The sequence below is a fragment of the Octodon degus genome, unplaced genomic scaffold, assembly GCF_000260255.1.
Source record: "Octodon degus isolate 3935 unplaced genomic scaffold, OctDeg1.0 scaffold00007, whole genome shotgun sequence".
In the NCBI taxonomy this organism is placed as follows: Eukaryota; Metazoa; Chordata; class Mammalia; order Rodentia; family Octodontidae; genus Octodon; species Octodon degus.
The window spans coordinates 22,865,764-22,878,263 of NW_004524583.1; the positions used below are offsets into that span (position 1 = coordinate 22,865,764).

A 12,500-nucleotide genomic window follows, 5' to 3' on the forward strand; every position below is an offset into this window, starting at 1 on the left:
AACTTCCCAAATATGAGGAAACAATCTGACATTCAGGTAACTGAAGCATACAGAACGCCAAAGAACCTCAACCCAATGAAAAACACACCGAGACATCGATGGATGGCTATTTCCTCCAGGTAGAAGTGAATGTAGTGGGAAGTTGGAAAAAAGAGACAGAGATAGAGATACAGTGAGACATTAGCAACACAGAGAGACAGAGACAGAGATTGACACCTTGAGTGGTTCTTGATACCTGTGAAGAAAAAGAAACATGTCATCCAGAGAGTTAGCTTTTGGTGTCATATATCTTTATTTCTCCCTGTTTTCTCTAAAACAGTCCAGGAGGAAAATTTCAATGAAAAACATGTCTTTCTACTAATTAATGGTTAATTAATGCAGATATAGAGTAATAGTAACTAAAGTAATTAATGAAACAAATCTATTAAAAGATTTAAATTCTAGTATTAAAATTTTAGGTGATTTCACTATGAGATGAGGGTATATCTTCCACCATGTGCAAAAAATAAATTCAGAATGAATCAGAGACCTAACACTTTGAGACTGCTTTAAAAAATAGGTGATAGACTAAAACTTCTAGGAACTGCCAAAAATTTCTGGAATATGACTCTCAATAGCATAGAAAATAATAAGAATTGACAAATAGGACTATATCAAATTTATAAAATCTCTCCACAGCAAGGAAAACAACTAATAAAGTGAAAAGACAGCTTACAGGAAGGGGAAAAATATTTACCAGCAGTTCTTCCAGCAGACAATTAATCTCTAGAATATATGAAGAACTTAAATAAAGAACTAAAAAACCTAACACCAAAAAAATCAGATAACTTAATGAATGGGAAGTGAGTAGAACAGGCACACAAATGGGCAATAAGTATACAAAAAAGTATTCAACCTCTTTGGCCGTTAGGGAAATGTAGACCAAAACTACACTGACATTCCATCTCACCCCAATCTGAATGTCTGTTATTAAGAATAAAAATTTGGGTCGGGGAGATGGCTCAGTGGAATAAGCGCTTCCCTGGCAAGCACAAGAACCTGAGTTCAATCCCTGGTTCCACAAAAAAAAAAAAAAAAAAAAAAAAGAATAAAAAATTAATGAATGCAGATAAAGAGAATAGGAAGTCTTCTACACTGCAGATGAGAATGTACAGACACTGTAGAATTCAGAATGGAAATTCCTAAAAGAAAGAGATAAATGTATGAAAAAATGCTCATCAAATTGTGGAACTGCAAAATAAAACCACAATAATGTACCAGATTAGCAACATGCAAAAAGTCTGTTAAATTTTGGTGAGGATGTTGGGCAATAGGAACTCCCAACTGTTGTTGATAACCATATACTGAGATTATGTCTTGAGTTACAGCTGGAGCTGGTAGTTTTGCCTAAAGAGATCAAATGTCTTCTAGAATGGGTATGTGTCATAAAATTTGATACAGTTACTTTATTCTTTAAATTATCTTCATTAGCATGTATTTACTAATAAAGCCTTGAATTTATCTTTTTTGTAGATAAGTACTACTCCATTGTGTAAAAATACATCTTTTTATCCATTCTTTAGTTGATGGGCATTTGGGTTGTTTCCCAGATTTAGCTATAACAAATTGCACTGCTATAAACATGGATGTGGTATGATGTTCTCAGTTCTTGTGAAAAAATACCCAGGAGGGGAATAGCTGGATTGAATGGGGCCTCCAATCCTAGCTTTTGGAGGAGTCTCTATACTTGTTTCCATAGTGTTTGCACCAATCTACACTCCCACAAACTGGGGGAAGAGAGTTCTTTTTTTCCCCAAACCTCCTACAATGTGTGTTGTTGGTTGATTTCTTGATGATAGCATTCTTTCTGGGGTGAGATTGAATCTTGTTACTTATTTATTTTTATGGATTTGGTACAGGGTCTCACTATGCAGCTGGGACTCGTGCTGATCTTAACTGTTTTCAGCCTCCCCAACATTGGAATTACAGCCCTGCACCACCACAACTGGTCTCATTGGCCGGCTCAGTGCACCCAGGGGCAGAGCCAGCTCAGCATGTGGTGCCTGGAATCAAACCCTGGTCCCTGCACTTGTATAAGAGGCACTTAGTCCACTGAGCTATCTTGCCAGTTTCGGTGTTGTCTAAATTTGCATTTCTCAAATGATCAATGATGTTGAACATTTTTTCATGTAATTATTTGCCATTTATATTCATCTGAGGAGTACGTATTCATCTCAGATACCTAGTTTTGAACTGAGTCTTTGAATTCTAGGGGTCTATTTTTTAAAATTCTTTTTCTTTAAATGTATGTGTTTGGTACAGAGTCTCACTACACAGCTCAGACTCTTAGTGATCCTCCTGTTTCAGGCTTCCCAATGCTGGGATTACAGGCATGCACTACCACACCTGGTTTCAGTGGCCAGCTTAGTGGGCCTGGGGTGGGGCTGGCATGGGATCAAACATGAGTCCTTGCATTTGCCATGCAGGCACTTAGACTCTTACAGTATCTCCCTGGCCTTTAATTATTTGTATAGTTCTAGCTAGATATCCTTTGTCTGAGGGACAGTCAGCTATGATATTTTCCCAATCATAGATTTTCTTTTTATTCTGTAGGTGATTTCCTTTGATGTGCAAAAACTTTTCAATAGGATGAAATCCCAGTTGATTCTTTGAAGTGTTTTCTGTGCAGTTTTTTGTTCATGAATCCTCTTCATACCCCTGTGTCGTCAAGATTTCTACCTATATTTTCCTCCAGAAGATTTAGCGTTTCTGTTTTAATATTTAAATCTTTGATCCATTTTGACTATACTTTGGTGCATGGTGATAGACATGGATCTCATTTTAGCCTTTGGCATTTAGAAAGCCAGTTTTTCCAGCACCATTTATTAAAGAGGCTATCTTTCTTCCAGTGAACATAATTGGCCTCTTTGTCAAAGATAAAGTGGTTGAGTGTGTTTGTATTTGTGTCTGCATCTTCTCATCTGTCCATTGATGCTCAGGTCTGTTTTTTGTTTGTATGTTTTTGTTTTGCCAGTACCATGCTGATTTTATCACAGTAGCTTTCAAGCATAATTTCAAGTCAGGGATTATTATGCTTCCTGCCTTTTCTTTCTTGCCCAAGATTGCTTTTGGTAATTCATATGTGTCTAGGAATCTGTATATATCTTTTGAATTTTTATCTTGTTATAGTACAGTTCTCATAGAAGGTACTAATGATCTTTTGGATATCTGAAGGATCTGTTGGGATTTCACCCTTTTCATTACTAATTCCATGAATTTGGGTCTTTTCTTTCCTTCTTTTGGTAAGTTTGGCTAAGGATTTGTCTATCTAATCTTCCCAAGAACCAACTGTTTAATTTATTGGTTCTTGACTACTTTGTGACACATGTACTATACTACATACTGTATATACATAAATATAAGTACATCCATGCAAGGATATATGTAAAAGACTGTACGTTAAAAATTTGTAATAGCTTGGACAATACTCATTTTCAATAGAATGCTCACATACTGTACATAGTATTGTATTTGTACAATGGAATACTTAAGAAAACTAGGTGTTTATACAATAATATGGGTGAATCTCACAAGTGCATACTAAACAAAAAAGTCAGACATGAGAGCATATATATGAAATTTCAACATGTAACATTTTATAATAGGACATATAGGGCCAGCCAGATAGCTCAGCAGATTAAAGTGCCTGCTTAGGCAGACACAGGGACCAGGGTTCGATCTCTGGTGTGTGGCGAAGCCCCGCCCCTGGGGCGCACTGACCCAGCAATTGAGACTGGGTGTGGTAGCGCATACCTATAATCCCAGTGCTTGGGAGGCTGAAAACAGGAGGATCACTATGAGCCCAGTCTGTGTAATGAGACCCTGTAGACCCTGTACTAAATACATAAAAATATAAAATAGGACATATAAAATATATTACTTAGATGATAAAGCCATATAAAACAAGGTATGAATTAATTATCATAAAAGTCAGGATAAGGATTAACTCTGAAGAGGAGGACATGGAGAATATGAGACATTTTGGAATGTTCATGATGATCTGTTTCTTTATTTGGGTGGTGGCTATGTGAGTGTTCTCTTTATAATATTATTATTATTATTACTATTATTATTCATTTTTTGGGGCAGTCTGAAGATGCCTTGAGGGCATCTCTGCTTTCCTGGAAGAGACTGGGTTCGAACCAGAGCATCTTGAGCCTGACTGCTTTGTTTAAGCAGGCGCTGAAACAACGGCGCTAATGGGCAGGCCCCCATACTATTTTTTGTTGTGTGTGTATCAGGCTGAACTATTTAAAATTACCATATTTTAGGTTGAAGTAGCTAGATGTGGGCAATTTTATATAGTAGGTACATTTTATTTTATAATAAAATTACAAAAACAAAAAATTGTTGTAATATAAAAGAAAGATACTGACTGTGAAGCTAAAGGGACAGGAAGACAAGCAGGAGAATCAAAATGTCCTTCACAAATAAGTCAAATACTTGGCCTCTATTCCTATGCAAAAAAATTCTGATTGAAACTGATGTCCATTTTAATTTCAGATTTAATACAGTGAACATATTTACATGAGATGCTAGAAGGTTGGTTCTCAGGTTTCTAGAGAGTTACAAATTGTATTTTTCACATTAAAAATTGAAACTACAAGGTTACATGAAAATATGCAAAAGATTTTCACTAGTAAGTGAGACTATGACTAAGTCATGATTGAAGAACAGTTTTGCTTGGTAAAGTTGAATGATCTGCTGTGCCAACTGGAGACTAGTGGTTACTATAAAAGTGTCTTATATTTTAAAGAGAATAAAATAAAAAAATAATAGGTGAAACATTAGAAATGATACTTAACTTGAAAAAACAAGGTGATAGGAATTCAACAATGGTTGTTTATTTTATTTTGAGGAGTATAAACAAAAGGAAAGGCAAATAACAAATGGAAAGACAGAAATAGGGTAACATACAACAATGCATATGTTACAGATTTTGAAATCAAGAATAGCAAATTAACAGTAGTTAATTTTTATCATTAAATTTGTTGCTCAGATTAACAGACATAGTTATGCAAGATTCAACAATGGTTGTTATATGCACATTGTTGTCTTCAAAGTATTTGCTCAAGGGGCTGGGGAGATGGCTCAGTAGAATACGCACTTCCTTGGCAAGCACAAGGGTCTGAGTTCAATCCTTGGTTCTGCAAAAAAACAAAAAAAGTAGTTGCTCAGGTTATCAGATACAAGTATGTAAAATTGGTCATAATAAAAATTTTAAGCTTAACTGTTCCCTTCAAGAAACTAATAGAGATTACTAGTACAACCATCCTAGTTTCTTTGCATATATACATATATGTTTTTGCCCCTTCCTTTTTTTTTTCTCCTTTCCCTCATCCCAATTGTTTTTTCCTTTTGAGGAGTTTCTTTGCATTTTACTGTATTTATTGTACCTTTGAAATTTTATTTACTGTTTCCAGTTCTTATAGTAGGGAGACAATAAGATGTTTACATATGTAGGTCTGATTTATTTCACTTATGAGAATAGCCTCAAGTTTTTTTTACCTATAAAAGCCTCAACTTTATCTTTCTTTTTTTTTAACTTTATCTTTCTTTATAGCTTAGTAATACTGTACTGTATACAAATATCATTTTTTTATCCATTCCTCAGTTGATAGACATTTGGGTTGTTTCCAAGATTTAACTATGACAAACTGTACTGCTATAAACATGGGTGCACATATATTATTGTAAATGATATTTTCAGTTCTTTTTTTTTTTTTTGGTGGAACCGGGGGTTGAACTCAGGTCCTTGAGCTTGCCAGGCAAGTGCTTATTCCACTGAGCTATCTCCCCAGCCCTATTTTCAGTTCTTCTGAAAAAAATACTTAGGAGGGGCATAGCTAGATTGAATGGGATCTCTACCCTAGATTTTTGAGGAATCTCCACACTGATTTCCACAGTGGTTGTACCAATTTACATTCCTACCGCCAGTGTAGAAAGATTCCTTTTCCCCAAAGCCTCTCCAGAATTTGTTTAGTTAATTTCTTTATGATAGCTAGTTTTAGGTGTTGAGATGAAATCTCAGTGTTGTTTTAATTTTCATTTCTCAAATGACCAGTGCTATTGAATTTTTTTTTCATGTAATTATTTGCCATTTGTATTTCTTCATGTGAGAAGTGTGTATTCATTTCAGATACTTATTTTTGGATTGGGTCTTTGAATTTTGGGGGCTTGATTTTTTTTCAATTCTTTTTATGTTTTATATAGAAGTTCTTTGTCTGGGGGACTGTTGGATAAGATTTTTTCCCCCAATTTTTGGGTTTTATTTTCGCTCTGTTCATTTCTTTTGATGTGCAGAAACTTTTCAATAGGATGAGATCTGAGTTGTTGATTCTTTGAAGTATTTCCTGTACAGTTTGGTTTTTGTTCATGAACTCTGTACATAACCCTTATGTCTTTAGGATTTCTACCTGCAGTCTCTTCCAGTAGATTTGGTGTTTCTGTTTCTATATTTAGATCACTGACTCATTTTGACTTTAGTTTAATGCGTAGTGATAGATATGGGTCTAGTTGTAGTTTTAGGCATGTTTGAAAAGCCAATTTTTCCAGCACCATTTTTTAAAAGGGCTATCTTTCTTCCAATGAGCATGTTTGGCTCCTTTGTCAAAGATAAAGTGGCTGAGGGTATTTGTAGTTGTGTCTGCATCTTCTCATATGGTCGATCTTCAGGTCTGTTTTGTTTTGTCCCCCCCCCTCCCCCCAGTATGACACTATTTTTAGTCACAGTAGCCTTGTAGTATAATTTCAAGTTAGGGATTTTTATGCCTCTTGTCTTTAGTTTTTTGCCCCAGATTGCTTTTGATATTCTAGGCCTTTTCTAGTTTCAAATGAATGTTCAGAATGTTTTCTCTAGATCTGGGAGATATGCTAATGGTATTTTGATTGGGATTACATTAAGTCTGTATAACAATTTTGGGAGGATGGCCGTTTTCACAATGTTGGTTCTTCTAATCTAGGAGCAGGGAATATCTTTCCATTTTCTGGAATTCTCTTCCATCTCGTCTTTTAATGTATTGTAACTATCACTGTATAGATCTGTTACTTCCTTTGTTAGATTAATTCCTAAGTATTTTAGATTTTGGATGCAATTGTGAAGGGTCTGGTTTCCCTAACTTTTTTTTCATAGTTATTTTGTTATTTGTGCATAGTAATACTATTGATTTTGGGGTGTTGACTTTGTATCCTGTTATGCTACTAAATTTTTTTTATTAATTCTAGGAGTCTCTTGGAGTTTTTTGGATCTTCTGTGTACAGTATCATGTCATCTATAAATAATGATAATTTAATTTTTTCTTTCCAATTCTTAGTCTTTTTATTTCTCTCTCTTGCTTTGGCTAATGTTTCTAGAACTATATTGAATACACATGATGATAATGGACACCCTCGTCTTGTACCCCATGAAAGTATCTTGAAAGTGCTTTTGAATATTAGACACTAGTAGACAATGTATATGGATTTTACAGTGGCTATTAAAAACATAATAATTATATTAGTCGTCTTTCTGTTATAGGTGTTCTAAAGTAAAAATTACGTGATAATAGTGAATTTATAAAGAAAGTTTACTTGGCTCAGTTTTAGAAGTTACAGTCTATAGTTGGTTGGCCCATTGCTTTGGACCTGTGGTAGTGCCTGTACTAAGAGTGTGTAGTGGAATAAAATCACTTACCCCATGGCTGGGAAGTGGTAAATAGAGGACGAGACTAGGGTCCCTCAGTCTCCTTGCTGGATTGGCCCCTGTGACCCTAAGACTTCCCGCTAGGCCCCCTATCTTTAAAGTCTCTGCCACCTCCCAAAAGCGCCATGTTGGGGGTCATACCTGAGCCATATGGATCTTTAGGGGATGTTTCAAGTTATAGCATAAACCAGTGAGAGCAATACTGCTTAAAAATACTTTGCTCTTTTAAGGAAGTTGCATATATATCTTCACTGAGAGTATAATGTGCAGTTTTAAAAATTACTCCTGAACATTTTTCTCTGTCTATTTCAATCTGTTCCAATTGTCATTTACTTTTTTCAGGTGGAGGTAAGAAAAATGGAGCCAGGAAGAGAATAAAAATAAAATAATTAAAACAATTTTTTTTTATTTTTTCAATGTGTATTCTAGTATCAGTTGACCAATTATTCCTTTTTTTACTTATCTGTCAAATACCATTAGATACTTCCCACCTTATTTGTTTTTGTGTATGTAATTTTATTAATGCAGTAATGTTCAGTTTTACTTTTTTGTTACTTTGAATTTGCAGGATGTGTGTGCAGAACCTAGTGGCAAAGTAGAAGGAATGACTATGAATTTTCCACGAACTCCTGAAATTCCTTCATTTTTAAGAACTGAAGCCATGACAGCAGCAGAATCTTTGGAGAAAGTGCAGCTACCTAAAACTCCCTTATTTGAAATGTAGGACTTTAATAAATAATTATAAACGATATAAGCAATTTATAGGAATAGTAAAATGCCAAATATCTGTTATTTTAAAGTTTTCGTTATGAAATATTTGAGACATGTGAAGGAGAGATTGTTGTAATGAACTTCTATGTAACTGTCACTCTGAACAATTACTGAGGTTTTGTTCTTCCTATTTCATAGAGCTTTCTCATTTCTTCTGCAGCATATGCAGAACTTAATATATAGACTGAGTCCTTATCCAGTGAAATAGTACATAGACTTGATTTTTTCTAAAGCACACAAACACTGGAAAAACTGAAATGTCACATTAAAGAGCAACTGTCACCTATAGTAGATTGTGGACTTTACACTAAACAACATTCTAGCCATCACTGTCCCATGTGCTTTAGTGTCTAAAGCAATAACTGCCATTATGCTAAATAACTTCTTTAGGCTAAAATTTTCTCTAACATTTGGTTTGCAGCCAAGAATATAGTGTTGCATTTAATCTTTATTTTTTTTAATTTTTATTGATAGAGGGTCTCACTCCATAGTGCTGACTCATAGTGATCCTCCTGTCTGGCTTGCCCGGTGCTCAGACTACAGGCGTGCACTACCATGCCCTGTTCCAGGGTCAGCACAGCATGCGGGACTGGGGATCAAACTTGGGACTTGGCACTTGCCGGACAGGTGCTTATACCACCGAACTATCTCCGCAGCCCACATTTGATCTTCTTAATTATTTCAATCTCTTCCTTAACACTGACCCATCAGGCTTCCTGAAAACATGTGGGATAGATTTCACTTCATCAGGGATCTCTTATCTGTGTTCTACTTCTGTACTTCCCACTGCTAGTAAATTTTATATGTAAATCCTGTGCTCTGTCTCAGGCTCACCACATTCAACATGGAAGTCATCATTAAATCTGAGAATTGTAAAAGAGTGTCAGCTCACATGCTAAAACCTCTGTCCCTGGATGAGAAAATTATAGTCTGTAAGCCTGAGTGACTCACAGCCACAGAGATAGGGCAGAATCAGAATACATTCATTCATTCATTCATTTGGCTGCAGCCCCTGTTACACTTTGAAGACACTTATGACACACTATATGCAAGCCACTGTTCTAAATACTTTATTAATATTGATCATTAATATTCACAATCTTATTTGTAGATGTATTAACGACTTTATAGATAGAAAACAAATCCATAAGTGATTGCCTCTAGTCAGTGTTAAGAGTTGATATTTAAACTCAAAAGAAAAATAATAAATTCGGATAGCTCTGGCTGTGAAATCTATACTTCTAATTATTGAGTTATATATTTGTCTAATTATTTCTCCCACTTTATAGTTTTTTAAACTTGTGTGACTGGTTTATTTTACTCAATATTATCCATTTTCCTACAGATGTCTTAAATCTGTTATTCTTTATAACGGAATAATATTCCATTATTTATAGATATTACGTTTTCTTTATCCAATCATCTGTTTTATCAGCATACAGGCTGTTTCCAGGATTTAGTTTTTGCAAATTTTGCTACTATAAACATTGGTATGCAAGTATTGCTGTAGTATGATGTCTTAAGCTCTTTGTCCCACTTTATAGCTTTAACTATCTTCCATAAACCCGTAATGGCTGGCTTCTCATCTAGACCATCTTTTGGTTAGACTTCAAGGTCTTGTGGACGTTATCAGGATTAAGAGCTTAGACTTCAAAGTCTAGGTTGCTGCATTCAAATATCAACTCTGGCACTTCCTCTTTGAGCAGGACATTTAACATTTCTTTTTCAGAATCTTTTACTGTAAAGTTGACTAAAATGTACTGTAAATGGCAAACTTACTGTAAAGTGGTACCTGTTTTATACAGTTATTATGAGAAATAAGTTATGCTTATAGCTGAAATAGTGCCTGACAGTGTAGTCTTAGTGCATAGTCATAATTACCTCCAAAAAGATTTTTGTATGTCATTCTATACCTAAATCATTCTTTCTCAATAGCTTGGTCACTTCAATAATTATTCACTACCTTTACCTACTATGCTAAGTCTTATTTTTTCTGCCATTGCAGTTGTTGCTTTGCCATCTGTAGTATTTATTAATAGATTTATAACATTTTGATGATTTTTAAAATTTCTCTTTTTAACAGAAATAGAATTACAGTACCTGAAGGTCAATCACAAACGGAATCTTCTGGATTTTCATTTCTTATGAGTTATAGTTCTAGATCACCTGGACTGAATTTATTTGATTCTTCTGTATTTGATTCAGAAACATCATCAGAACAGGTAAAATGAGAAGCTAAAGTTTTTTCTAAAAATTGTATGTTGGGACCTTGGGTAATTTTAGTTCCTTAGTACCATACTTTCTTGGGACACAGTGTACCAACAGGCAATTTCAGAAATCCTGACCACCAAGCTGGGGATGTAGCTCAGGAGTGGAGTGTTTGCCTAGGGTATGTGAGAACTTGGGTTTTATCTTCATCTGCCATGTGTGCACATGTGCATCCTTGAATTTTAAAAGAACAAAGTTCCCTATTATCTTTTTGTTCTTAACTTCAGATGCCCCAAATTCACATTTTTTCCTTTAAAAAATACGAGGTGAGGAATATTTAAAATGCAGTTAAAGGCAATTTAAAATGAATTTTATCTTAAAATGTGGTGAAGTTCTAAGCAGTGTGTTCTCAGTGTGAAAGCAAACTACATATTCTCAACCTCCACTACCATCACACACTGGCCTTTTCAACTATATGTATGTTCATGGCAATACAACATACACCACAGTGATTAATTTTAAAAGATTTAAAGAATTTCCTTCTGATTTTCTACTTTTCAGTGATATAAATCATGGTAAAGTGCTTAACTCTGTATCTAGCCATTAACCTAGCATTTAAGGCATCTTTAATTGAAAAGTATAGACAGTGTACTGTAGTGGTCAAAGCTAGACTTAGAAGCCACATTATTTGAATATGTACTATCTATGAGATATTGAACTCGGGACCCTGAGCTTGCCAGACAGGCACTTATCCCACTGAGCTATCTCCCCAGCCCTTAAAATGTAAATATATTGATAGTGATATAGAATATCATTTCATGTCTTCAACTTTTATCTCAGCTTTTATTGAAATGCCTATCTCAAAAACAATTCCTTAAGAAAACAATATGTGGGAAATGATTTAATTTTTCCTGTTGCTCTTCCTTGTGGAAAATAAAGTGTTCTTTTTTTAAAACAAAAAACAAAAACAATTCCTGCAGAGTATGCCAAACATAAAAAAATAGACTGTAGTTACTAAATTCTCATTTACAACATGAACGTAAAATGTTACACAATCTTAATAGAAAGCACGTACATTTTGAATAAAGAAAGCTGCAAAAATACTGAGAAAATATTTATACATAGATATTGAAGTACTTTTATAGGAAAAATTATTTTAAAGATAATTTTCTTCTCAAAATAATTTATAAACGCAATCCACTTTAGACCTAAGCCTGGAAGGATTATACTTAATTTGTGTGTGTGTGTGTGTGTGTGTGTGTCTGTGTGTCTGTGTGTGTCTGTGTGTGTGTGTCTGTGTGTGATGGTTGGCTGGAGAAGGAGATTAGCCAGATAATAGTAAGCTTCTTAAAAGTAGTTAAGAATATTTATGTTCGATGATGTAGAGTGTGCCTAAGGAGAGTCATATGGAGAGAAAACATTCTCTCAGGCTTTCACAGAGAGCAAATTGGTCAAACAATGGCTGTGAATCATCCACATGGCTGACACTGACAAATGATCTACAAAGTGAGGTACAGGGTTACAGAATAAATCTTTAGGGTACTTGACTGACCATATCAAATACCAAAGTTACTTTTCTTGTTATATAGGTCTTGCTTTATCTTGGTCTTAACCATTCAGCAGAAAAGTGTAAAAACGAGGTATATAAAGTAAAGCCATATTAATATGCTGAGCTGTGAAAGGTTCAAGTCAACAATTTCTGCGGATAACCCACTACTATTGTGGGCTGCTGGTCTGTGTTGGATGTTTTGCTGAATTCATGCACCTATAGTATTTAGATGCCAATGGAATACCCATCTCT

At 34.9% G+C, this 12,500-nt stretch overlaps 1 protein-coding gene across 1 annotated transcript in view; it reads left to right on the plus strand.

Moving 5' to 3' along the window:
* Positions 1–12,500, plus strand: part of CUNH14orf39 (chromosome unknown C14orf39 homolog) — a gene marked incomplete at its 3' end in the record, with an annotated part of 50,906 nt that overhangs the window by 27,240 nt on the left and 11,166 nt on the right. Inside the window, exons 11-13 of the mRNA XM_023701602.1 lie at positions 8,063–8,068; positions 8,289–8,440; positions 10,575–10,713. Of these exons, the coding sequence (XP_023557370.1) occupies positions 8,063–8,068; positions 8,289–8,440; positions 10,575–10,713 (297 nt within the window). The remainder of the gene's footprint in view (positions 1–8,062; positions 8,069–8,288; positions 8,441–10,574; positions 10,714–12,500) is intronic.